The sequence below is a fragment of the Cydia strobilella genome, chromosome 7 (genome assembly GCF_947568885.1).
Source record: "Cydia strobilella chromosome 7, ilCydStro3.1, whole genome shotgun sequence".
Classification (NCBI taxonomy): domain Eukaryota; kingdom Metazoa; phylum Arthropoda; class Insecta; order Lepidoptera; family Tortricidae; genus Cydia; species Cydia strobilella.
The window spans coordinates 18923945-18951862 of record NC_086047.1 but is presented as its reverse complement, the minus strand read 5'-3'; the positions used below and the strand labels follow the sequence as shown (position 1 = coordinate 18951862).

General features: G+C 36.8%; 1 protein-coding gene across 1 annotated transcript; it reads left to right on the top strand.

Moving 5' to 3' along the window:
* The first annotated feature begins 3083 nt into the window (after positions 1-3083).
* LOC134742627 (GTPase-GDP dissociation stimulator vimar) lies at positions 3084-13204 on the top strand. The gene is made up of 8 exons (XM_063675803.1): positions 3084-3269; positions 3349-4098; positions 6143-6310; positions 6440-6622; positions 7189-7351; positions 8952-9049; positions 11196-11356; positions 12047-13204. The coding sequence occupies exons 1-8, from the start codon at positions 3263-3265 to the stop codon at positions 12446-12448; spliced, it is 1932 nt and encodes a 643-aa protein (XP_063531873.1). The 5' UTR covers positions 3084-3262; the 3' UTR covers positions 12449-13204.
* Positions 13205-27918: the final 14714 nt, after the last annotated feature.

Below are 27918 nucleotides of genomic sequence, written 5' to 3'. Positions count from 1 at the left end.
CTCACGCTTGACTGCACATTTCTTATAGGTTTTCCTGTAATCTATAGGTAAAGATCTATTTTGTATATTTTTTCAAAATTTAAGACCCAGTGGTTTCGGAGATAAGGGGGGGGGGAATGGTAATTTTTTGCCTATTTTTTTGAATAACTTCTAAATTGTTTATCCTATATAAAATTTAAAAAAAATGTATTATGTATCTGTGATTCTCACAATGAACTCTTTCATTTGATATGTAACATGATATAGTTTGAAAAACTTTATTTTCTAATTTTCTCATTTACCCCCCCAAAATTTGTTTACGTTACATGTCCGTCTTTGGGTCACAAGCTTACATATGTAGGTATACAGACAGACAGACAGACGCACAAGTGATCCTATAAGGGTTCCGTTTTTTTCCTTTTGAGGTACGGAACCCTAAAAAAGGCGTGGAAAACTGTCAAAGGGTGTGTTGCTGTTGCATGACAATGCACTGGTTCACAATCGCTGGTTAACCTACCCTACAAAAAAAATCGTGACGATGAAGAAGTGAAGGTGGCTATTTCGGCTCATTTTAAGGGCAAAGATAAAAAATATTTTTTTGATGGTCTACAAAATTAATTAGTCGATCTGAAAAATGCATTAAACTCGAGGGTACAACCCTAGTGCTACACCCTATATAGTGCGGTGTGTACTGTTAAATTATAATTAAACGAACATCCTGTAAACAGCATATGGTTGCAATAAATAAATGAAATGAAATGGGTAAATATATTGAAAAATAAAAATACTTCTATAATACTTCATTCCGCGAATATTTTTAATATTTTGTATTGCCTCGTAGCTCCTCCTCCTCGTACGACAAGTAATTTGCTGGTGCCGTAGATGCACTGTAGCGATGGGCGAGTCGAGTTGTCTGATTCGAATGATTCGAATCACATTACAGGCGAGTCAACTCGAATCAAGTCTCCGTGCAATTCGAATCAACTCGACGTAGCGATTTCCACGCGCGAACAACGAACATTTGTTAACCGATCCGGTGAGTCGGCGATGCCGTTCGAATCGCCAACGCCAACTCGCCGAGCCGGGCTAGATGCGAATCGGATCGAACCAATTCACAAATGAAAACTTACCTACTTGCCTTACACTTACAACTGGCCAGCGTTAAGTGACTCCTCTGATCATATACATATTATGAAAAGAGGTGTCAAACAACACTGGCTATGCTCACAGACGAGAGAAATTTTTAGTGAATTAGTAGCGTACTATCTGTCGCCGTCGCCCCGTCGCTCTCGCTCCTACTAATGGGAGTGATAGTGATGGCGATAGGATAGGTACACGAATTTTGAAAATACTTGACTATAGTCGGAGAGTCCGAGTAAGGCGATTCTCTCATCAGTCTCATCTCATCCGTTATGCATTATTATACGTTTTTAAGCAAATAAATGATTACATCGAAAAAAAACATTTAAATATCACTGCAATGGTTTACATTGGTGAAAAGATTTTGTTTGTTTGGACACTTTCTTTACTATGGCATAAACAAAAAAATATTTTCTAGTAATAAGAAATGCATCAATAACAAGAAACATTTTAAAAACGAAATAAAATACGGCCCAAAATGGGGAATTTCCTTTTTATCGTTTCTATTTTGATTAGTTTCTTATTACGGAGAAAAATAATGAAAAATGAACAAAAATGACCTGTAAACTTTTCTCTGCGGATCACAATTGCACACATATTATATATGTATACTTTTTGAGACACATATAAGGATCTTTATCTATATATTAACCACATGGAGCTACAATTTCTCAGTCCACACATTATCTAACATACTTACTACACATAACATACGTCTTAGATTGAATCAATTAAGAGGTGAAGGTACGTAAAAATTAGTTATCGTTTCTTAGACTATGTCCTTGACCTTGTTAGGTCTGGCGATGTCCCTTTTACTTAATCTGATATCTCTGTGTACCACTTGACTCGCCGTTACAACTCGAGTTTGCGGGCCTTATCCGTGCACGTTGGACCCGGTTGCCGTGTCGCTAAAGAGTCTAAAGACGCGAATCACGATCCTTCGATCCTACGGCCGCCAACCAAACATTTTCGTCGAGTCGAATCAACTCGAGTTTCAATTCGAATCAGCAGACGAATCAATTCGAATCATTCGAATTGGAAAAAAGTGGACTCGTCCCATCGCTAAGATGCAGAGACGTTTTTAGCGGGTTTAAAAATTGTAGTTTATTGCGTCGCTAAAAATTTATATAATACAAAAAATGGAAGAATCAAATAAAATATGCTGATATGGATCTTTAGACCTTTGTTCTATCGAGTTTTAAAGAAGGAACATAAAATAGATCTGATATTAATATTTAAAAAAAAAACAAGTAGTATGCGGAAACCTAGGAGGATATAACCAAACGGAGTAGCCAATTACAGGCTTTCCCCCAAAGAATATAATACTCACTAGGAGCTTTCCCCTCTGTCGAAAATAGTCGGCCATTGGTCATACACAATGTATGGGCTGACGTTTATCTGACATGGCTATTTTGACGTTACGTATACATTTGACGTTCCCCTCCCCCGCAAAAATTAGCAGACTTTTTTGTACTGCAAATTACAGACGTGGCGGCTGCGCTTGGTTATATCCTCCTAGGCGGGAACAGAAGTTTGATGACAGCATAGATAGAGGTACAATAATATAGAAAGGAAATGGCCCCTCCCCGATTGACCGAACGAGATGCTCTTATGGAACTTTCAGTAGGAGTAGCAAGGAAAGCGCAATTAATGTTTGTCCTTGTCATAGTCTCACTTTTCCTTTCTGCCTAATTCTAAAAAGTCCTAACTCCTAAGTGACGTATTTTGTTGCCCACCGTTTTTATGGTGGGTTACAATGAACCCGACCAAATTACATAGGTCGTTTTTGGTATGTTGTCAGGAATGTTAAAACGTGATTTTAATTTTGGTCGCATTGCGTAATGTTCTGTCCCTTAGGGGCGCACGCGTATAGCACATCATATAATAACAAAATCTATGGATTGTTGTTTTTTTTTTAAATTTTATAATAGTAATACTGTAGTTATGTAGTTAACCAAAAAATAAAATACTCTTCAAAGCTGTCAAAACGCTAATCGCTTTGCGGTGGGAGTTAATTTTTACACTTTTAGGTTTTCTTCGCAATTTTCAATATCGCTTTATTTCTAAAACTACGGATATGATAGCTCTGCGTCTCCTGTAGCTTTCTCCATACCAGAATTCTCTTTTTCATTCATTTATCACCATGGACGGTATGTTACTTCCACCAGTTTCCAATTTTCGTGTTTGCGGTCAAAACCTTTATTAAATATCATTATATTTTAATTACAGGTCCTTCTGCTAAGAAATCTAACTCACTTGAAACGCTGGTTATTCAAAATATAACAAATGTTAACGATTTGAAGGCAAAATTGAACGATATAATCAAGATAGGAAAAAACTACGAATACGATGTTTCGAATTGCCTTACGGCATTATTAAAGAACAACGATCAAGAAATCGTGACACTGGCTGTACAAGCGGTCTCCGAGCTAGCGAAATGTGAGGATAAGAGGGAAACATTTGCTAAAAAAGATGTGATAGAACCTATAACGGACATGATTGGTAAAGATGTAACCTCAGACCGATTGGAACTTGTTAAACAGTGTTGCAGGGCCCTTGGCAACTTATGCTGCGACTGCGACACATCACGAAAGATAGTCCTAGACCATGGTGTCAATGTATTAACAAAACTACTTAAAACAACTTTGGACAACTCAAATTTGAGCGAAGTAAAAATCTTTACATGCAAAACATTATTAAACTATGCCATTGGTGGGCAACAGTTTACTGAGTCTATAGTGGAGAGTGGTCTGATAGAGCTGATGCAACAGATCTTGGCTGCAGAGCTGGAGAGTGAAGATATGGATGACGACCTGGTGTCAACAGTGCTGCTTATTCTCAGTGTGGTGAATGATAATACTCCGGAGTTTCTGTTTAGTGAGGATGTGAACTTGTTGGTGCTAAGAGTGCTGCGGGTGACTGTTAATATGGAGATTTCGGAACTGTGCCTGGACCACTTGCTTTTGCAGGCTGAGCATGGTATGTTTAATGATTTGATGATTTCTTTCTCTTTCTGTTTTAGAGTTTAAGGTTGGCCTAAAGCAAAGGGGGTGCAAAAAAAAGACTTAGATTTTTTTTTGTAGGTATAATAACATGTCTGTTCTGGCGCTCTGTTTGATCGCGATCATCGCGGTCAACCTAACACACTCCTCCTAGCTTCGCTCGTCGTCGCACCTATCTTGTCTCTGTTACTTAAATTTACTGTTCCAAATGATTGATTCTAATTTGTCAAGTATAGTGGTTTCAACTTGCGGGTCAAATATCTCGGCCATTTTTTATTTTAGAGAAAAGTTTTTCCTACAAAACATACTTATTTTAGCGTATTCTCTATGATAACACAATAAAAAATAGGTGTCATAATAACATCACTCAGATGAAAAATTTTCTGTGTCGGCACCCCCTTTGCTTTAGTCCAACCGCCGTCACGCCTGATATTGGTGAAGATTGTTAAAATGGGATACAATAATTATTTCAAGAGTATTTTAGTATATGAAATACTAAAGCATTTTCATATCCAGAATTAAAGGTACAGAGGTATTCTGCCACTTTTGTTGTGACTGCATATATCAGAATATGCTGTGAAAAAAAAAAAAAAAAAAAAAAAAAAAAAAAAAAAAAAAAAAAAAAAAAAAAAACTAAATAACGGAAAAGAGTATGGAAACAAAGAGGCTATAATAATAATAATAATAATAATATACAGTTACAGAAGGCAGCTATACTTAATACTTGCAGAATCGTACGGAAGTTCCTGCAAGAAGATGAAAAAACTAATTTAACTTAAGTGTCACATATCATCTACTTGGCTCCGGCCCGTAGATAATATTAATTACCAGCTAAGGCTGAGAAAGAGAAATCTTAGAGAAAATAATAATAATAATTTAAATGTTATTGTTCCTAATATGGCTTCTTAGCTTTATCATAAGTATTAAAAACTTTTTGTGGAATGCCCCTAGAAACCGGCCAAGTGCGAGTCGGACTCGCGCACTGAGGGTTCCGTACATTACACAATTTAAACAATGTATTTTAATGTGAAATGTGAGTGAAAGGTAAATTGCGGTTTACGATTTATGACATATTTAAAAAAAACTACTTACTAGATCAGGTTCAAACCAATTTTTGGTGGAAGTTTGCATGGGCATTCGCATATATTTTTTTTAGTTTTATCATTTTCTTATTTTAGAAGTTACACATTTTACCACTTTTGAAGTGTCTCTCGCGCAAACTATTCAGTTTAGAAAAAAATTATATTAAAAACCTAAATATCATTTTTGAAGACCTATCTATAGATACCCCACAAGTATGTGTTTGATGAAAAAATATTTTTTGATGTTCAGTTCAGAAGTATGGGGAACCCCCAAAATTTATTGTTTTTTTTTCTATTTTTGAGTGAAAATTTTAATGCGGTTCACAGAATACATCTACTTACCAAGTTTCAACAGTATAGTTCTTATAGTTTCGGAAAAAAGTGGCTGTGACATGCGGATGAACGGACAGACAGACAGACAGACATGACGAATCCATAAGGGTTCCGTTTTTTGCCATTTGGCTACGGAACCCTAAAAAGAAAGGAAGAAAATTGTAATTTTTTCTCTCCGGAAAGTTTATTCACATCCAGCCTAATGAAACTCGAGTTTTGAGCGAGTTACATGTAAAATTATAAAATATTACTATTACTACTACTACTATTACTATTACATGTAAAATATACTACAAGGAGAATAATCAAATTGATATTAAAAACCTTACAGACTAACATGCATAGAATTAATTATAAACATAAAAACAAAAAATCTTTTTTGCGACCAGTTTTTGCTGTCAACTGTTCTGGAATGTCGTGGTGTAGTAATATTGCAGTACTACATTATTACTATAGATCTCAGTACGGGCTATTATATAATCTGTGGTACGGGGGTGACCTCGTCACTGAGTGACGAAACCACATCTTTAAAAAAAAAACCTGTTCTGGTGTAGGATTCGATAGATAACAATGAAATAAAATAAATACAATATTTTACTTTTACAGAGTCAGTAAAGGCACTCCTAGCCCGTCAAGAATGCATACAACATGTCTGCTCTCGTCTAGAGGCCTTGCTTCGGCGTCAGGCCTCCAGAGAACTCCGGGCTTCGGACTCCGAGGTTGAGGCGTTGGTCAAACAGGCCTGTGATCTACTTGTGCTGGTTCTTACTGGAGGTTAGTGTATAAGACTTTGAGGTTTTTAGAATTGTCTCTATGAGTACTAGTTGCCTGTTACCAAAGTACGGTCAGCGATAAAAGCTTGTATGAAAAATGTCATTTTTAACAGAAAACTTGTTTTTACAGACGAAGCTATGCACCTCCTCTACGAGAACGGTCACGGGGCCGTGTACGAAACGACGGTACGGTGGCTGGAAGCCTCCAACCCGCATTTGTTGAGCGCGGCCGTGCTGGCCATAGGTAACTTTGCTCGTCAGGACGACTACTGCGCCGCGATCATGAAAACTCATATATTTGATAAGTTACTTGGTGAGTTTCAGAGTTATATTACATTAATTCAGGAATCAGAAATCATCGCATTTATTCGTGATAAACTATATCATACACAAGTATGAAACAACAAAGAAAATTAAACATAGAATATAGTATTTTATACAATCGTGATATAATAGAGAGCTTTTCAGTCGAGTACCGTGTTTAGGTCACGAAGCTTGCTGAGTGGCCTAATGAAGGTACGAGAGTGAAAACCTTGATTATATCACTTTTGTATACAATACTTTTTCTACTATAAAACCTAATTAATTAAAGAAAATTAGGTAAGTATAATGAAGGTACGAGAGTGAAAACCTTGATTATATCACTTTTGTATACAATACTTTTTCTACTATAAAACCTAATTAATTAAAGAAAATTAGGTAAGTATCTCAGTAGTACAAAAGACATCAACGCGTGCATGATATATGAATAGGTATTACTCATGAAATAGTCGCGCGTTGGTGTCTTTTCCACTGGACCTACACTGTACGGTAAAATTTTACTGGCATTTTATATTTGGCTGGGTTTAAGGCGGCTAAAACTCGTTTTATTCGTTGCAGACATATTCGAGATTCACCACAAACTGGGCCTAGAGCTGAAACAAGGCGTCACGCACTCTATCGACTTGGCCACAGCGAGCAAAGTGCAGCACGCGGCTTTGTCCGCCCTCAGGAACTTAACCGTGTCGGCGGCTAATAAGAAAGTCGCGGCCAGCAAGGGCAGGTATGGCAGCACTTTATACAATACAATACGTTTATTTGTCGAAAAGCAGGTAGTGTCACAAACAGGTGTTACATACATATAATTAAGTGCTCCAATTCTGGCCATATGAGGCATACAAATATTTAACGTGAGTGGCGGTGTACCTCATGAGATTCAATTTAATTATCATCATAATAATAATACAATAATAAATGTCAACTATTGACATTCTTATCAACTAATGTCAAAATTCTAATTGTTAAATGTCAAATTAATTAATTATTTAAATTATATAATTTGGATTACATTAGTTACATATCCATGCATCAAAAAAGTTCTCTGTCATTTAAATACTCGTTTATGTCATAGTAGCACTTGGTTTTCAATAAAGTTTTTATCACATTGCGGAATCTGTTTATCGGTAAAGTTTGTATCGATTCTGGTAGTTTGTTATTTTTTTTACAGCCATGCTAAAAACGCTTTTCCTAAAAAGTGCGTGGAATTAAAAGTGTATCTCTTTGCCGGAAGGTCAGTGCCGGGTTAGGCTGTTTTTTTGAAAAGCGACTGTCATATTTTTTAACGAACATTAGGCACTCCATTATGTACAGAATACAAACCTTCAAAGCTCAGAGACTGTATACCTTCGTGGCCCAGGGTTTGTATTCTGTACATAAAGTTGAACTCCGTCCGAAAAGACGTCATCGCGCCCCTTGTGTGTTGAATGTGAGTAAGGCGTCACACAATGTCGACTTGACCACAGCGAGCAGTGCAGCATGCGGCTATAACAAGAAATACTAGACACAGAATAAAATAAATATTTAAGTGGGGCTCCCATACAACAAACGTGTTTTTTTGCCGGTTTTTGCGTACTACCTCAAAAACCATTGTTTTGGCCGGTTAAACTAAGTATTTAATGTGGGTACTATATCTATCAAAGATAGATATAACTCCGTAATAGATGGATACAGTCTAGGGAAAAAACGTGCCTCGAAAATCACAAAAATTTGATTCTCGATCAGATGGCGCCACTAGTTTTGGCCTACTCTCGTATAGAGGGCGTTGACGGTTTCGTTTGTTATTTATAATTTTAACGCATATCCGTTGAAGAATACGGGTCAAAATCATATAAAAATAATTAATGCAAATAAAAAAATCATTTATCCATATTTAAATACATTTGAACGTATTTTTATAAATCTTCATTTTTAGTTTTAAAGTATGTCGATAGATGGCAGTGAATTTACAGCGGTTACAAAATTTACTATGACAGTACCGCTCTATCTTATTATATGCTCTTTGGTATCTATACAACTGTTTTAAGTAGGTATATTTTAAATAAATATTTCACATTTATATTTATATATTTTTTTTTTATTCCACCTGATATCGCTATCTCCTGTCGCAAGTTTCGGGCGCCGTATATTTTGTTCCTTTCTAACTACGGTTTTTTCCTTGCTTTACACCCTCTCTTAATGCAGACTTAATGGATATAATAATTGTGAAAATGTCCAACTTTGCCTTAAAAACTATTAATAATTCGGCGTCTACATACTAACTCAAATGGTTTTTGTGTCAAAAGTTTTCATAAATATCATATTTCAGCTAGTTTTTTTTTTTCCAGAGCGGCACCGGTGCTCCTCGGCGCCCTCCCCACCGTGGACGACCACCACGTAGCCTACAAGCTACTCGCTGCGCTCAGGATGCTGGTCGACGGACAGGGTATGTCTCATCTTTGTCATTTATATACTATTTATAGCAAGTGTAGTTTATATAAGCCATTTTTATTTTAATAACCATATATTTATTCATATTTGACCGAGCGAAGCGAAGCGTCTCTGTTTCGGCTTGAACAAAAATCTTTTCGTACCTATGTTTGGGCCGTTTTATTTCAAGTTAAACACTTTTTTTTATAAAATAAAACTATGAAAACGGATTATATCGCGTATATTGAAGAAGGTTCTTGCCAAGGAGAAGCGTTACATACCCAGAATGCTGCGCGAGGCCATTGAGATTAAGAAATATCCAAACTTTAATAGGGAAGATGGCTTTTCTCTACCACCAGCTTGGGATCCTGTAGTCCACCTGATAAAGGAGCAAGCGAGACATAGACTGTGAGACCGTAGTGTTGGATGATGCTGGACATTCTGATGTTTTGAAAAGATGTGTCCCGCCGAGTTTGTTGCCGGTCCCATATTGGGATACCCTCCTACAATTTAGGAGGGAATTAAATCTTCTCGGGTCCGTGGTGTAGGGTTGGAGCCGGCATAGTTTATTTTTATCGCGTATATATATATATATCTTTACTTGAAAAATAATTATAGTGTATAACTAGCCTTATGAACCGATTTTGCATGTACAACCAGCCTTAAAGTTTGTAGTCTATGATTGTTCATTATTTTAGTATGTGGGTATTTTTGCATTTTGTAATTTTTCCTCAGTCACCCGTTGACCACGAACGCTGTAAAGAGTTCGAAACGTCGGGATGTATTATAAATTCAATATACGCGATATAATCCGTTTTCATAGTTTTATTTCATGAGTAACTATCGCGGTAACCGAAGACAATATTACTTTTTTTTATAGTTTTTTTTGTAATTACTTGGAATTAATGAACTCTTGAGAAAAAAGTGTCCGATTTTTTTTCCATCTGGTTACCATTTATCATAGATTTTGTATGACGGGAACGAAATAGAGTCGAAAGAGCTCGAGATTTTGAGTACAAATAATTCCATCAAAAACATTTTCATGTAAAATGTTGCCAAGACGAAACCATAAGGCTTGCACTGTCAAAAAGTTATCAGATCTCTTGTAGAGCCAAGCTTCTAACTCTACAAGCCCCAACTTCACAAACTCTACACCTTAGTCAAATTGAAATTGAAAATCTTTATGTCGGCCCATATTCTGTTAGTTTACAGTGCTTAAAAATATATTTGTTGAAAATAGGGAATATTACGCGAAACTCTGCCAGGGCGCCACTACCACAAGCTGAGGGTTTATCGCGAAACAAAAAAATGGAAATTTCGTTATCTCTGTCACACTTGCATATTCGAGCGATAAAGAGGCAGATAGCGAAATTTCGGATTCGCGTTTCCCGGTAGGTCCTCTGTAAGCAAACCGCCTTGATGCATCAATGTCATATTTTATTATCTCTGAAAACTTGTCAAAAACCTGTTACTCTATGGTTTACTAAAAAGGCTAGTCCTGCACTCTGGTGGCAGAATATTGCAGTAATATCCCCTATTGAATACGTATATTGTAAAATAAATAAATAAAATTAAAATTATAAATAAATTAACTTCAATTCAATGAGGCTTGGCCGTTTCGCCACATATGGGCGTAAGGTGAAGAATGTATTCACATTTTTTTATTATACAATAGTTCTTGTAGTAACGAAACGGCCAAGCCAACATATTTGACTAAGGTGTAGTTTGTGAAGTTGGGACTTTTAGAATTAGAAGCTCGGCTCTACAAGCGATCTGATAACTTTTTGACAGGGCGAGCCTTACGGTTTCGTCTTGGCAACATTTTGCATGAAAATGTTTTTAGTGAGATTTATTCTTTATGATTAATTTTTGTATTTTTCTGTCGTTTCTGTCGTGTTGACATTAAATAATTTGAAACCGAATCTGAAATTGAACGTGTAAAAGTCTAACAAAACTTCCGTGAGACACAGACGTATTAAACATATTAATAACGGGTCACTCGCGTATTTTAAGTCGAAAACTCCTCCAGAAGTCGCAAGCTCCCGAGGACGCTCCTCGGTACGGAGTGATACATGTCGAGCGTTTTTGACTTAAAATACGTGAGTGACCCGTTACTAATATGTTTAATGCGTAAAAGTGTAACCAAGCTTGTGTTTCCGCAGACGGCGTAGCCCGACAGCTGGCTGTGGACAGAGCCGCGCTGGCGGGCGTGGCGCGCTGGGGCGCCGCCGAGCACGCCGGGGCGGCCGGGGAGGCGCCGCGTCTGCTCGCCTGGAGCTGCAAGCTGCTGCCCGACAAGAGGCACTGGAGGAACTATGTCGAGGTGAGGACCGACGATACCTACGCGGCGCGTACCGCCGGCGGGACAAATAGCTAGGGCTGCCACACACTCCCGCTATATAATATCACTCAATTTAGAGAGAATTCATTAATCATAACATAGAGTAACTTATACTAGAGCGGTACTGTCATAGTAAATTTTGTAACCCCAGTAAATTCACTGCCATCTGTCGACACACTTTAAAACTAAAAATAAATATTTTTAAAAATACGATAAAATGTATTTAGATATGGATAAATGATTTTTTTTATTTGCATTAATTATTTTTATGATTTTGACCCATGTTCTTTCACTGATATGCGTTAAAATTGTTAAATAACAAATGAAACCGTCAACGCCATCTATACGACAGTTGGCCAAAGCTAGTAGCGCCCTCTGAACGAGAATCAAATTTTCTTGATTTTCGAGGCACGATTTTTCCTTAGACTGTATCCATCTATTACGGAGTTATATCTATCTTTGATCATAAGAAAACCTCAAAGAGTAATATCGTCTTACGTTACAAGTTCAGGGAAAAATCTCAAAACTATAAATTTGTAAAACAAAAAGAAGTTTAATTTGTAAGGAACTCTCGGTGGGCGAGTCCGACTCGCCCTTGTCCCGTTTTTTAATAGTATAACGAAATGACACTCGCTTTGTCCCGTTTGACTAATAATATTTATTTTATTTCAGGTCGACGGCTGCATATCCTGCCTAGTAAACATGCTAATCGCATCTCACTCTATCATGCAGAACGAAGCCATCCTCGCTCTCACTCTCCTCTCGATCCACTGCCTCAAGGACAAACCGGACATCGAAATCGAAAATACACTTATTGCCCACCTCTTAAAGTCCGAAATCGGTAAGCACGTTTCCGTACTACTTGAGACCAATTGCGCAAAAATGCCCATTCAGGTCGTAGAGAATTTGCTAGCGTTTTTAGATGTTACTAGTAAAGTTAATCAGTTAGCGCTGGATTTTAAAGACGCTAAAGTTGGTGAGGCGCTGCAGAAGCTGATGGATGCGCGGACGGATTTGAGCGATGATTTGAAGAGTTGCGTGTTGAATGTTGTTGCGGCTATGGCGGATAAGTAGATTGAAAATGAAACAAAATGTTTATTTGTTAACAATACGGGGTACAGTTGTAAAGGTTGGAGTCTTCTAGTAAGTATAAAATACCTGTGACAAAAGACCCCATGAGATTAGTTAGTCTTTTGTTGACAAAAACTCGTCAAATATTATCTTAGGCAAAAGATAGTGTCTACCGATGTCTGTTGTCAGAACTTTGGTTCTGACAACAAACATTGGTAACGGGGTTTGCCCCGTTATCAATATTGCAAATATTGTATGGGTTTGGAAAGGAAGATTTTAAATATTAGATCATAAACGACCACCGCCTTTAAAAACATGCATTTGTAACACTAATATTTGACCTTTTCAACTAAAAGGTACCACATTGTCGTTTTTGATAAGGTTGATTTCTAATTGAAGCTATATAGAAACAGCGCCTTACTGACAAGCGACAATTAGTACCCTTTTGGTTGAAAATGGCACATATGAGCATTTATTATGTAACAACTTGATATGGAAAATAATTTACCATGCTCCTGTTTAGGTCGCGACTTACTATGGAAACATATTTTGGGGTAGCGCTCGTTCAAAACTGCACAGTTATTATGCAAGTTTTTTAAAGTTTTGTGCGAAAGTATCAAATAAGTTACCATTTCAAACTTATGTTTATTTTGTTACTATTATTCTTGATAATTAGTTATTGTTGTTAAATACACTTAGCAAAAAATCTAGTCATAATTATGAATTGTTTTATCTTGATATTGATTATATGAATTTTATTGGAAGGCACTTGATGTAACTTTTTAAGTGAAAAATCTCTCAAATCGTTTAAAATCACGGATAAGATGGCAAATGTTTATTCATTTGCCATCTTATCCAATCCAAGGAACACTTTGTATATGTAAGTAGTGTAGTGCCACATATGTTTTTACACTGAAGCTAATGTGATATGCATGCATACTACCAAACTAAGGTAATTAAGCTTGTAATGTTTCCAAAATTGCGAATTTTTCCACATGGAAAATATTCTGAAACTCACATTGTTTGAAATTTCATGTCTTCTATTTCTTGTAAAGTTGGAAATTTCCCAAAACTTTTTCAAGTTTTTGGAAACTTACCGCAACATTCACATCTGTAGATATGGTCCGATATTTTTGACCACCTTTGTCGATCATATATATTTGATTGTGACTACAGAAATTTGAATTTACAATACTTAGACCTAGAATCTGTAGTATATTCGCTTTTATTACACATTAATGTTATTTTAGAGCATATTCTAAACTAAACCTTAATTAGGAAACCTTTAAATATATAAAAAAGTAATTTATAAGATAAAGAACAATTTACGTATAAGAATAGTTCACCATTCCACTTTACTATTTACATAATATATTATTGTATTTTAACTTAGAACCCAATTTTCGTAATTATAATAATTCTGCTTCGTAGTGTAGTTATAATAAATCCATACTAATATTATAAATGCGAAAGTCTGTCTGTCTGTCTGTGTTCCCTCTTCACGCTTAAACCGCTGAATCGATTTAGATGAAATTTGGCATAGAGATAGGTTGAGTCCCTAAGAAGGACATAGGATAGTTTTTATCCCGAGAATCATCCATTAAGAAAGTAAAAAGCGGGGTGGAATTGAGATAATTAATGAAGTGTCTGCTAATTTGTGTGCATAATATGCTCAAATTGAATAATTGCTATAAGATTTTCTCCAGGCGCTATTCTTACTCTAGCTGGGGTTACTAAGTCCACACAGACGAAGTCGCGGGCAAAAGCTAGTATATTATATTTTGATTTACGAGTTGATGTATTAGTCTTCGGTTACTGCGATCGTTACTCATGAAAACTATGAAATCTGATTATATCGCGTATATTGAATTTATAATACAAACCCGACGTTTCGAACCCTTTACAGCGTTCGTGGTCAACGGGTGACTGAGGAAACACTACAATGTACAAAACCCACATACAAAAATAATGAACAACAAACTATAAACTTTAAGGCTGATTCTACATGCAACATCGGTTCATAAGGCTGGTTATACATTACAACTATTTACGTTGTAAAGGGTTCGAAACGTCAGGATGTTATAAATTCAATATACGCGATATAATCCGATTTCATAGTTTTATTACATGATGTAACTTAAAAGTTTTGTATATTTTTCTTTTAGTTTGCTTTTTGCGAAAAAAAAATAACCCTGAACGCCTATCATGCGCGGCGCGTGATCGTGAACCTTATCGTAATACAAGAAGGATGATATTAGGCTGTAGCCGCGCGCGGCAGTTGATTGGTCAAAGTTTGATGATTATAGAAAATGTAATGAAAAAAAAACCGGCCAAGTGCGAGTCGGACTCACACACGAAGGGTTCCGTACCATTAACTATAAAAACGGTCACCCATCCAAGTACTGACCCCGCCCGACGTTGCTTAACTTCGGTCGAAAATCACGTTTGTTGTATGGGAGCCCCACTTAAATCTCTATTTTATTCTGTTTTTAGTATTTGTTGTTATAGCGGCAAGCGAAATACATCATCTGTGAAAATTTCAGCTGTCTAGCTATCACAGATCACGATATACAGCCTGGTGACAGACAGACAGACGGACAGCGGAGTCTTAGTAATAGGGTCCCGTTTTTACCCTTTGGGTACGGAACCCTAAAAAAGACACAAATGGGCGAAGCATAACACGTCTTAATCTATGAGGATTTAAATAGCAACAACTCTAAAATACACTGAGGTATTATTACTATAGAGACGACATACCGAACAATGAAATTGTCGCAATCACGACCTACCACAGAATAAATAATAGTACTACCGTACAGAAAGGAAACTTCCTACAAAACCGAAGTTTGACAGCGGTTCAGGGTCGAATTATGATGTCCCTTAGCTATTTAGGGTTGTCAAACTTCAGGTCATTATCTTATCTGTGGTCGTGCACGCAAAGGGACGTCAAGTTGTGCCAACCCTAATAATTTCAAGCAATGCTGAACCGAACGGAGCCGAGTTTGCCAGAAGCTAGGAGTTTCGCAGTTCGCACCCCTGCCTGTACAGTCACCATCAGATATATCGGAGCGGCCGAGGTGCTCACAAATATCTGAACACGCCTCTATTTTCAAGGTGCCAGGGTGCGTGTTGGGATATTTTTGAGCACCTCGGGCGCTCCGATATATCTGATGGCGACTGTACCACGCGACCAAAACGTCGTAAGCGTCGTAAAATTCATGGCGCTTACGCGTTTAGATCGCGAGATTCACGCTCCGCTTCTATGGTTTGATGCCAAAACGGCAGCAACTCATGGTGCAAAATACTGGTTCTCTGTACCGGTTCTATACGGTAATAATAGTTCAATGGTAAATATGATTATTTATAAAAAAGTACAAATATTGAGCTTACATCCGAATATTATATAAGCAAGATCAAGTGTGGTAAATCAGAAGTTTAATGTTCTAAAAAATATACTGATCATCCCTTAAGTGCATAATTAGTATCATACAAGTCACTAGAAAAGTTTTGCAATAGACAAATATGAAACAAAGAGAAGGCCTATCACAAATACGGGCATAAAGCGATCCATTTTCATCCGAGGCAATTTATTAGTTCGAGCGCAGCGAGGACCAATATAGTCGAGGATAAAAATGGACATTTATGCCTGAATTATACACTGCTTTTCACTTCGAGTGTGAGTAAAATAGACAAAAATATCTAATATTTTAGGTTATTTTACCGTATTTATTCAAGACTAAAGTAAATAGTACTCGGTTGTGTCGAGGGCGCAGCAGGGCTGGCAGTTTGTATGGCAGAATTTGAACTTTATTGCTAAGTTAATAAGGGTCGTAATAGATGATTTTACTTTATGCTCTAGAACATAATAAGCAACTTTATGTCGTCTACGCACGACTTAAAGTCGAACTTTACGAGCATGAGAAGTGAAAAATTTATTTAAACTGAAAATGTTGGCGTGGGATAGAGACAACTTACGAATATTCTATACAATATTTTCATGTCATACAAAGTTTTAATTTATTTTTTAATAAGTAGATTTAATATTAGAGTTTTGAATGATTCACGGTTAGTTTCACTAGACTTATATTGACCGGGAGCTCACAAATAATACAAAAGGTAATCACGGTCTATATCCCGGTCAATATAAGTCTAGATTTAATATTAAAAGGAAATTAAATGTGTTCTCACCATCCATTGTCTATGGAAATATAGTTTTAAAAAGTATATGTGATAGGCCTCTGTGTTTTATATTTGTCTATTGCAAAACTTATCTAGTGACCTAGATGATTATCATATTTTGATTAGGAAATATGTGCTTAATTTTTTTTTACACATAAGAAAATGCGTGTGTATGTCGGGCGGCGGGACGTGAGGCGAGGACAAATAGGAATGATTTATGTGCAAACACATTCCCATCTGTACCCGGCGGGGACAAATAGGAATACACCAAAATAAACGTACTACGAAGCAAACCATACAAAACGACAGCAATACACATAAAATACTCAAAAAGTACAATATTATTAAATAATGCATTGTATTTTTATAGGCAAAGATACATTCATTGAGTAAGACGTGTAAAATCTAAGACAAATTCGTGCTTCGAATTTGACAGCTTTAGAGATGTCGACATCGTTTACGAGATGGCGCTGTTCGGTTCCATACATTTTGCGGTAACTGTCAAAAGTTGACGTTTAACAATTCAGTGACCACAAAACATATGGTGCCATATGTTTTGGATGTCAAACTAATAGGCACGTTTTTTTCTTACGCTTTACCTCTCTATTACAATCAATTCTTTTTGGTATAGGCAAATATTCATATTGTATGAGATGTGTAAAGTCTAAGATAAATGTGTGCTTTGAATGTTAGCTATAGATGGCGCTGTACGGCTTACATCTTCACCACTGGAGGGCTTCGTCACTTTTTCTTTAATATATGATATCTATTACAGTTTATCAATGATTTTTTTAACCCAAAGGGTAAAAATGGGACCCTATTACTGAGACTCCTCTGTCCCTCTATCCGTCTGTCTGTCACCACTCCGTATCTCATGAACCGTGATATTTCTGTTGCCGCTGTAGCAAAAAATACTTAAAAGTACGGAACCCTCGGTGGGCGAGGCCGACTCGCACTTGTCTTTTTTTTCTGGTTCCATTCTTTTGGCCTGGGGTGTATGTATAGGTACATAGCCATTTTCTTCAGCTGCCAAACTCGAGGAGCACTTTTTCTGAGACTACACCTCTACTACAATAAATATATCTTTGGTATAGGTAAGTCGGCTTGATATGGCACTTTTTCAATTAATATTGCATCATAGTTTAGTGATACACTTATTATTGATTAGTTTTAAGAATAGCTCTTTAAAGCTAAAATATTGTATTAAAACATCGGCTAAGGGTGAGCATCCACCAGAGAAAAGAGGTAGCTTAGCGGTATTTGTATGAACCATGTCTATTACCGCGATAGTTACTCATGAAATAAAACTACAACCAGCCTTAAAGTTTATATAGTCTATGATTGTTCATTATTTTTGGTATGTGGGTATTTTTGCACTTTGTAATTTTTCCTCAGTCACCCGTTGACCACGAACGCTGTAAAGGGTTCGAAACGTCGGGATGTATTATAAATTCAATATACGCGATATAATCCGTTTTCATAGTTTTATTTTTAAATATCTTTAATTAATTAAAAGTCAAATTTAAGTTTTTTTTAGTTTCATGTAATTCGTAGTTTTTATTTTTAATAAACTGACAATTTTGACCGAGCGAGTGCAAATCGTTATTCAACTAAAAAAACTAACTCGGCGTGTATTGAGTTAATCTGCCTGCAATAAATGGATTTGGTATCTGGAACACTCGTTTGATGACAAAAACACCCGTATTCCGAATGAAAGAAAAGCGACATTTCCATCAAATGATTGTTGCAGATATGAGGTTGAGTAAGTATAGCGACGATATGCCACTAAGTATCACGATTCGATAGATTTTTCTTACGCACCGCTACACTACCTCGCTCAGTGTTGGTGGATGTTCACCCTTAAGACTTAATTAAAACTTATGCATTAGTGTTAAGATTTAGAAATCCAAATAGTGCACTTATAGGTTGAAACGAAGCTTTGATATACACTAGTTATTTAATAACTTAGACAGTATTTAACTATTTATTAATTGTAATGTTTGAATGGTTTTGTGCACCAATAAGTTCAAAGGTACATGGTTCAATACAGTGATATTGTAAAATAAGGAATTTGGTAAAAAGTTATGTTGGGCCAAATCCTGACACAATCAGTAATAATGACATTACTATTGACATAATAATTATGACGTTATATTGATATAATATACCTTGTCAAGATTTTATTTGGCCTCCGCCATGTTGCGGATTTTCAGTGGTAAGTACCAATAATAGATATAACTCCGTAATAGATGGATACAGTCTAAGGAAAAAACGTGCCTCGAAAATCAAAAAAATTTGATTCTCGATCAGAGGGCGCTACTAGCTTTGGCCTACTGTCGTATAAATGGCGTTGACGGTTTCGTTTTTTATTAAACAATTTTAACGCATATCAGTGAAAGAACATGGGTCAAAATAATAAAAATAATTAATGCGAATAAAAAAATTCACTTATCCATATTTAAATACATTTTATCGTATTTTATAAATATTCATTTTTAATTTTAAAGTGTGTCGATAGATGGCAGTGAATTTACTGTGGTTACAAAATTTACTATGACAGTATCGCTCTATAATATTATATCCTCTTTGCCTGGAACTAATTTTTTCATACTATACTGAACTGTCCTCCTATAGATACAATACATGAGAATAACAGCGCCCTCTTGACAATGATCATATATTACTGGTCAGGCTATACATGACGTCCGCACATTGCCATATGCATAGAGTAACTTATACTAGAGCGGTACTGACATAGTAAATTTTGTAACCCCAGTAAATTCACTGCCATCTGTCGACACACTTTAAAACTAAAAATGAAGATTTGTAAAAATATGATAAAATGTATTTAAATATGGATAAATGATTTTTTTTATTTGCATTAATTATTTTTATGATTTTGACACATGTTCTTTCACTGATATGCGTTAAAATTGTTAAATAACAAACGAAACGGTCAACGCCATCTATACGACAGTAGGCCAAAGCTAGTAGCGCCCTCTGAACGAGAATCAAATTTTCTTGATTTTCGAGGCACGTTTTTTACTTAGACTGTATCCATCTATTACGGAGTTATATCTATCATTGCCATATGTAAGCTGCTTGTAGCGACAGGGCCAAATAGAATCTTGTCAGGCGTTACGCAGCGTACTACGTAGGCGAACAACACGCGAATGCGAAGCGAAGCGATGCGGCGCGGGGTGAATCAGTCCTTTGATACCTATAGAAGTGTCCTACGTGGGCGATCTTGTTGCGAACGCCGTGAGCCCGCCGCGCCGCGCCGCTTCGCTTCGCGTTCGCTAGTTGTTCGCTTAAGCAAGAAAATTGAAATGATAGGAAGGAATAACAATATTATTCACGTAACTTACTAATAGTGTCTGAACCGCATTGTAATGATAATTCTACAACCGATTCGCATGAATACAATTGTCTAATTAAACCAAAGAGAATTAAGTAGACATAGACATAGAGTGCTTACTCCATACATCAGTTTTATTACCAAAAGACTATTATTTTCGTAGTCGACATCTAGCGTCATGTATCGCAATTATCAGTACTGCTACAATAGATGTCGCGACGAACGGAGTTTAATGCTCAACTATTTTCAGCTAATATTATAACCGGATTAACCGGAACTCTATTTTCAACTCCTTCGCTTATAATATTAAGAATAGAATAGAATAGAATAGAATAGAAAACGTTTATTGTAAAAATCTACATACAGCACCATACAAATTTAAAAAGAAGAAGATCTTATACACTAACACGTAAAATTACAAGTAGCTTATACTAACATGCAATAATTACAATATTGATGCTGCTATAGAGGCTACAAATGGACACCACTCAGCATATGCTCTAACATATAGGTATATGCTACAGCGCTGGTCTTCCGTGGAGCCCAGGGCAAGAAGATAGCTCAGAACAGTAAAGGCAGTAACTAATAATAAGGACAAATTAGAAACAATATACAAGGAAAAAATTGAAAGTGGATGTGGAAGTGAGTGGTTTGGGAAGATGTAAAAATATATATAAAGAGGTGTAAGTCAAGCATGTATTTAGTTTAATATATAGTGGAGCATATATGCCTTAAGGCATTAGATCTGCCATTGTACCATCATGTATTGAGCAAAAAATATTAAATAAACATATATATATAATCGAATAAATAAATAATGATTAAATTTATAAAATACAATAACTAATAAATATTTGTGAGTTAGTACTTGGTAGTTAGTTGTAAATAGGTTTTTAGAGAAGGCATCGATCGACGATTTAAACTAACAGAAAAATATCCGTTATATTCAATATCACTCACGCAAATAAGTAAGACACCTATGGAATAATCTAGCTAAGATGCATGGAACGCGAGGAACACGGCAGTTGCAAGCTGAAAAGATATCGTTTAAATTTAAGTTTAAAAGTGAATAAAGTTTTAGAGTTACGTATTGGAGGGGGTATGTTGTTCCAGCATTTCGTAGCAGAGTAGCGAAAACTGCCACGAAACGCTGCTGAACTGCCGTGTCTCGGACAGATTAGTCGAATAGCATCTCTCATAGGGCGGGTGGAGTACGATAACTTGTTAAAAAGGTATTGGGGCTGTTGAAAATTTACTACACCGAAAAGTAAGGTCGCAAAATGCAACGATCGACGTGCTTCCATTTTCAACATCTTACCAGTGTTAAGATAAGGGGTGACATGAGTACGTGGAGGTATGGGGAAACAGAAACGGGCACAGGCATTCTGGATGCGTTGAAGGAGTGCCTTTGAACGAGCCAGTAAGCAACCGTTGATCACAGTATCGACATAGTTGAGTTTAGATAATATTAAGGTGTCGCATAATTTTATTCTAAGGTCGACACTGAGATATTGACGAACCTGGTATAGTACTTTCAATCTATAGTAGCAATTTTTAGCGACATCGATCACATGTTGTTCAAAACGCAAGCGCTCGTCTATGTGTAGGCCAAGGTTCCGGGCTGCAGAGACTCGCTCGAGGCGATCACTTCCGAGCATAACATTAATATCAAAGCTGGTTACTTTGTCAACTTGGCCTTTAGTGCCAAGCACTAGAAACTTTGACTTGTCGGGGTTAAGGACTAAGTCACACTGTCCAGACCATACGTCGATACGATCAAGATCCTGATTCAACAGCTCCAAAGCAGTTTGTGTCTCCCGTGGATGGAACGTTTTATAAATTTGCAGATCATCTGCATACATGTGATAGTGACAGTTCTTTATACAACTCGTAATGTCTGCCACGTACAAAATAAACAAAACGGGACCCAGAATCGATCCCTGAGGGACTCCGCAATTTATAGATGTATTTAAAGAGTAATCTGTTAGTCCAGAATAATTACGAAGCCCAACTTTCTGGGAACGACCAGAGAGATAGCTATCAAACCATTTTATGGTTCCGACGTCGAAACCATAGTAAGCAAGTTTAGACAACAATAGCGAAATATTTATAGTGTCGAAGGCTCTGGAAAAGTCCAGGAGGACAAGGATTGATGCCTCTCCTTTATCCTGCGCTGTTAGTATGTCATCGATTACGTCCAGGAGTGCCGTGGCTGTGCTGCGCGCTTTCCGAAACCCAGACTGCTTATTTGGTAATATGTTATTTGCTTCTAAGAAATCTGTTAATTGCCGACATACCACTTTCTCCAGAATTTTCGACACGAAACACAGGATGCTAATAGGCCTGAGGTCCTTTAGGTCAGTAGGTTCAGGAGTTTTGGGTATAGGCCTGACTATCGCCGATTTCCAGTCATCTGGGAAAACACCAGTGCAGATGGATTGGTTGATGATGCTTGTGATGATATGTAAAGTTCTAGGCAATTATTAGTTGTAAATTGTCGAGCACTTTTCGTTAGTCGCGACACAAGTGACATCTAGTGTCGAGTAGCAGTACTGATAATTCCGCTACTAGACCCTAGATGTCGACTACGAAAACAATAGTGTTTTTGGTAACAAAACTGATGAATGGAGTGAGCACTATATATGGTATTTTCTATAAAAAGGAACCTTATTGTAGATGGCACTTATGCCATTATTAACGATGCTCCGCTATAGATACAATGCCGCGCGACGCTGTGCGGCGTAAGCGCCATCGACAATAAGGTCCCTTTTCATAGAAAATGCCCCATATGTCTATTTAATTATCTTTTAAACCAAGTCAGGTTTTTTCGTGTTAAATCACTTTTTAATGTATATGGACCAACATCTATAGTATTAGCGATTGTGGAAGATGTTTAAAGTAAGACTATTTCGTGCTTCAAGTTTAACGGCTAATATAGATGGCGCTGTAATGCTCCGTAACTCTTGACTGTCAAAAGTTGATTAACATTTCAGTTATCACAAAATACTGATGTGCCGTCGGAAAGTTTCCAAAAAGTTGGAAAAAGTCTCGGAAAATTCAGGAAAATTTCACAGGAACTAAAGGATTTTCATTTAGGAAATAGAAAATTTCCATCTAACTATGAGAAAATCCAAAAAAAAAAACCGTATAAAATTTTCGAAATTTTGGCAACTTACACTGCATCTGTAACAATACAACATATGTGGTATTTTCTTATTCTTATTGTCGATGGCGCTTACGCCATTATTAACCGATATAAATACAATGCGGCGCGACGCTGTGCGGCGTAAGCGCCATCGACAATAAGGTCCCTTTTCATAGAAAATGCCCCATATGGCGACATCTAATTGGTGAACTTGGAGTTAAGTTTTTTTACCCACACTAAATGTAACTTAAGTGCAAACTCATGCATTGTTATACCTAGATCTAGAAATCCTGCTGAAATAAAAACTATTCTGAAATTACTCTTTCGTATTATTATATTTCATTGATTTAAAACTTTCAAGTGGTCCCTTCTCCATAAAATAACAACCCCCCCCCCCTTCACAGCCCCACAGCATTGAATATTACCTAATACACAAGTTCCTGCTGTTAAAAAAACCGGCCAAGTGCGAGTCGGACTCGCGTTCCAAGGGTTCCGTACATTACACAATTTAAACAATGTATTTTTTATGTGAAACGTGAGTGAAATGTCTTTTAACAAAACCCGATCGGTCACAAATTGACATATGTATACCTATATAATTATAATTTCAACTTAATTGGTCCAGTAGTTTCGGAGAAAAAGGCTGTGACAGACAGATCGACGTACGAGTGATCCTATAAGGGTTCCGTTTTTTCCTTTTGAGGTACGGAACCCTAAAAAATGTTGTGATTGATGACTATAAGGTTTGAATTTTTTTTATACCACGTCGGTGGCAAACAAGCATACGGCCCGCCTGATATAAACAAAACCCCAGAACCTCCCTGGCAACGGGAATGCACTTATTTTTTAGTTACTGTGTATATACCTAATAACGGCTTGTGTTGTTACTTTGTTAGTATAGTAACAATTATGAACCGGTGACATTTGACATCTGTTGTAATAGATGTCAAATGTCACCAGTTCATTTCTTACGTAATTGTAGTTATTTTGATTTTAATTGTTTATCTAGTATAAGCGTTCATTCTTTATTTTAAAACAGAGGCAGAAGTGAAATCGGAACCCAACTACTTATGTGCATGGGCGTCGCCAGCTGATAGGGACGTGCATAAACTGTAGGGGGCAGCACAAGAGAAGTCAGATTTTTGGCGCGAGGCGTAAATGTGTAGTTTATGCTTCCAAAGTAGCCCACAAGATGGCAGCACTTGCTTTGGCGTGAAGTGTCAATGTACATGTGATGTACATGTTTATGGTTCCGATTCAGGCCACAAGATGGCAGACCCTCCAACGCGCACGGTCCCTATATGTAATTTGAGTTGGCCAAGGGGAGGGGAGCGAAACAAAGGAATCTTTCAATTTGGAAATGGAAAGTCCATACTAATATTATAAATGCGAAAGTCTGTCTGAGTGGTAGACTGTAAATGAGATAAAAGCTTTATTAGGTACATGCATAATTTTGTAAAAAAAAATGTTTTTTTAATGCCCTGGATGCCTTTTAAGCCAAATCTCATAGGAAAAGGGGCACGTGCCGTCTATGCAAACATTTGACAGTTGCCAACCCCAATTTATAAATTAATTTTTAACAAGCAGAAACGTCTGTCGGTCGTCTGTGATCCAGAGAATGATAAATTACAATATAAATACAATACAATACAATATACATTATTCTTACACTAATGTACTTATATAAAAAACTATTTAAAAAACCTATATGAATTTATATTATCTTCTTCCCTAGAATTTTGTAATTTTTTTGTTTTTTTATGCCCTGGTTGCCCTTTAAGCCAAATCTCATAGAAAAAGGAGCACGTGCCGTCTATGCAAACATTTGACAGTTGCCAACCCCAATTTATTTCACAATGATAAATTACAATATAAATTATTCTTATCACTAATCTATATATATATATATATATATATATATATATATATATATATATATATATATATAAACTATATAATTTATATTATCTTCTTCTTCGACCTAGCGTTCTCCCGGCCTGGGTCCGCTTTCCTACTAAATCTTCTCCACTTTGCCCGGTCTTCGGCATCCTCAGGAGTGAGATTGTTCTCTTGTATGTCCGCTATCACGACGTCCAGCCAGCGCTTCTTACGGCCCACCGCGGCCGCGTGATCTGGAGCCTTGGACAGTGAGGTTGAGGCATCTGTTTCCGACGTGAATTTATATGTGGTAATTTCTATAAAAAGGGACCTTATTGTCGATGGCGCTTACGCCATTATTAACGATGCTCCGATATAAATACAATGCCGCGCGACGCTGTGCGGCGAGCGCCATCGACGGCATCGACAATAAGGTCCCTTTTCATAGAAAATGCCCCATATTATGATCGTCAATCTAACAAATTTATAAGTTAAAAAGGTATTGGAAAATTACCGTCAAATTAAAACTAAATAAATAATGGAATACATGTCAAACAAAAAAGGTATCTCGTAATGATCGTCATACTAAAACTAAAACTGCTAAAATTAGCCAGACTATTATCAATTTGCCAATTTCGTGATTATTTTCACGGCACATAAACTTATACATAATTTATCGATATAAAAAGTCGACACAGATACATCCCTAGCAAATTATCAAACTTGTGACACACTACACAAATGAGGAATAACAAATATATACTTACATCTCTTTTTGACTCATTATCTAATTCGTAAGGAAGTTTCCACGGGTATATATAGATGACCTTAGCCATTGGACAAACCCTGAAATCCCACGTAGGGTTGCTTCTCAGGAATGCTCTAACGTTAATATTTTTTTAATTAGAACAAAAGAAAAAAAAATTATTCATACAAAAATTAATTCCAATAATCGACAACAAAAAGAAACATACTGTATTAATTAATCATTGGCAGTGTTTTTGACAACTTGTTCGAAAATGTGCGGCAATGATGACATTTGTCAAAAGTCAGAATCTTATTAATGTCATTAAAAAAGATAATCAATAAGGTCGAAGGTTTCATACTGTTTATTACCTCAGGAGCTATTAACACATACAGGCTGCTCCAAAGTAAAAAATCGTAATTTGTTAATTTCTTCGTAACCGCTACACCGGTTGTTATGATACTTGGTGCCCCCAAATGCATATGATTCTAAATAGTATTTAGAATCATATGCATTAGGGTATTTAGTAAAATACCCTAATGTATATGTACATTTCGGCTTTGTCCAATGGCTAAGGACACTGTATACATGTTTGCGAAGTATTTTTGCCCGGCTTGCTTTAAGGGGCCCACTGACTATCAGTCCGCCGGACGATATCGGCCTGTCCGTTGTTCGGAACCGTCAAATTTTTGTTCTAACTGACAGGCCGATATCGTCCGGCGGACTGATAGTCAGTGGGCCCCTTTAGTCCTTGTTCTGAGCCTTTAACAGTTTTTGGACAACTCTTCAGAGATAATAAAATATGACATATTGATGCACCAAGGCGGTTTGTTTACAGAGAACCTACCGGGAAACGCGAATCCGAAATTTCGCTATCTGCCTCTTTATCGCTCGAATATGCAAGAGTGATCTAAGTGACAGAGATGTTAGATAACGAAAATTCGAGTTTCTTGTTTGGCGATAGACCCTCAAATGAGGGCTATCGTTTTTTTGCTCACCAGTTGGCGCCTCTGTTGATGGTGGTCCAAAAGACTAAAGAACAGCTGTCAGTCATTGAAGTGACATTTAACATTTCGAACTATGGAAAATACCACCATCTACACTAGCGCCCCTAGCGGCGAATTCATACGCGTTAGCCCTCATTGTGGCAGTGGCGCCCCCTGCGCAGAGTTTCGCGTAATATTCCCTATTTAATTGTAATGACGGATAAGAATAAACGATTATCAACTATTTGTTAATTTTGACAGATTTGTATGAATAACGCCATTATAGTTTCACATAGTTATGTTAACTACCGACACAGATTTAATATATACGCTAGATGACGCAAATATCGCGATTTGTATCGAAACCAAGCGTGTCGACTTTTTCATACAAAATTTACGCATAAGATAATTTTAAAATTACTTACCTGTGGCAGAAAATATGTCGTTGCCTGGGTGCTCGCATTTTTTTTTCCTTTTCCAGTTAATTATCACGCAACGAAGCATTTTTTAAGTTTCCACGGACGTCCGGCTGCAACAACTGACGCGCGTGAACTGTCAAGAGCGACGGTCAACCTCGACGCTTGGTCGGTGTTCGGACACGCGAAGTAGATGCATTTGCGTCATTTATGGTATATTTATATCTGTGACTACCGCCATAAAATATATGCAATTAAGAGCAACAAAACTTTTCACATTGTTTAACAAGCTGAGAAACACGAGAACAAATTATTTACATTGTATTAGCAACTGTTTAACAAGTTATATTTTATGTATGTACTAACATTAGTGTTACTTTGTTTTAATGTCAGGCACAATATATATTTACAATATTTACATAGGTACTTAATAAATTTTCGACGAACTGGTTCTAGGGTTTCCGGTATGGAAGCCGTGCCGAGAGCCCCTACGGATGAGGTCATTAATAGTAGGACAGTTTCAGTTGATAATGTGGACACGCTGGACAAAAACACCAAATTTTTTTCAGGTACTTGTTAGGTCCATAGCTTTAAGTTTTTGATAGGAATAAACTCCTCCGTCGGCCATCTTTAATTTTATGGCGGCCTTGACCATATTTATTTAGGCAACCCTATTTATCACCCCCCCCCCCCCCCCTATTTATCCCTATTTGTTCAGGAACATATTTTCTTTCATAAAATATAAGTTTCATTCGTCAGATGTGTA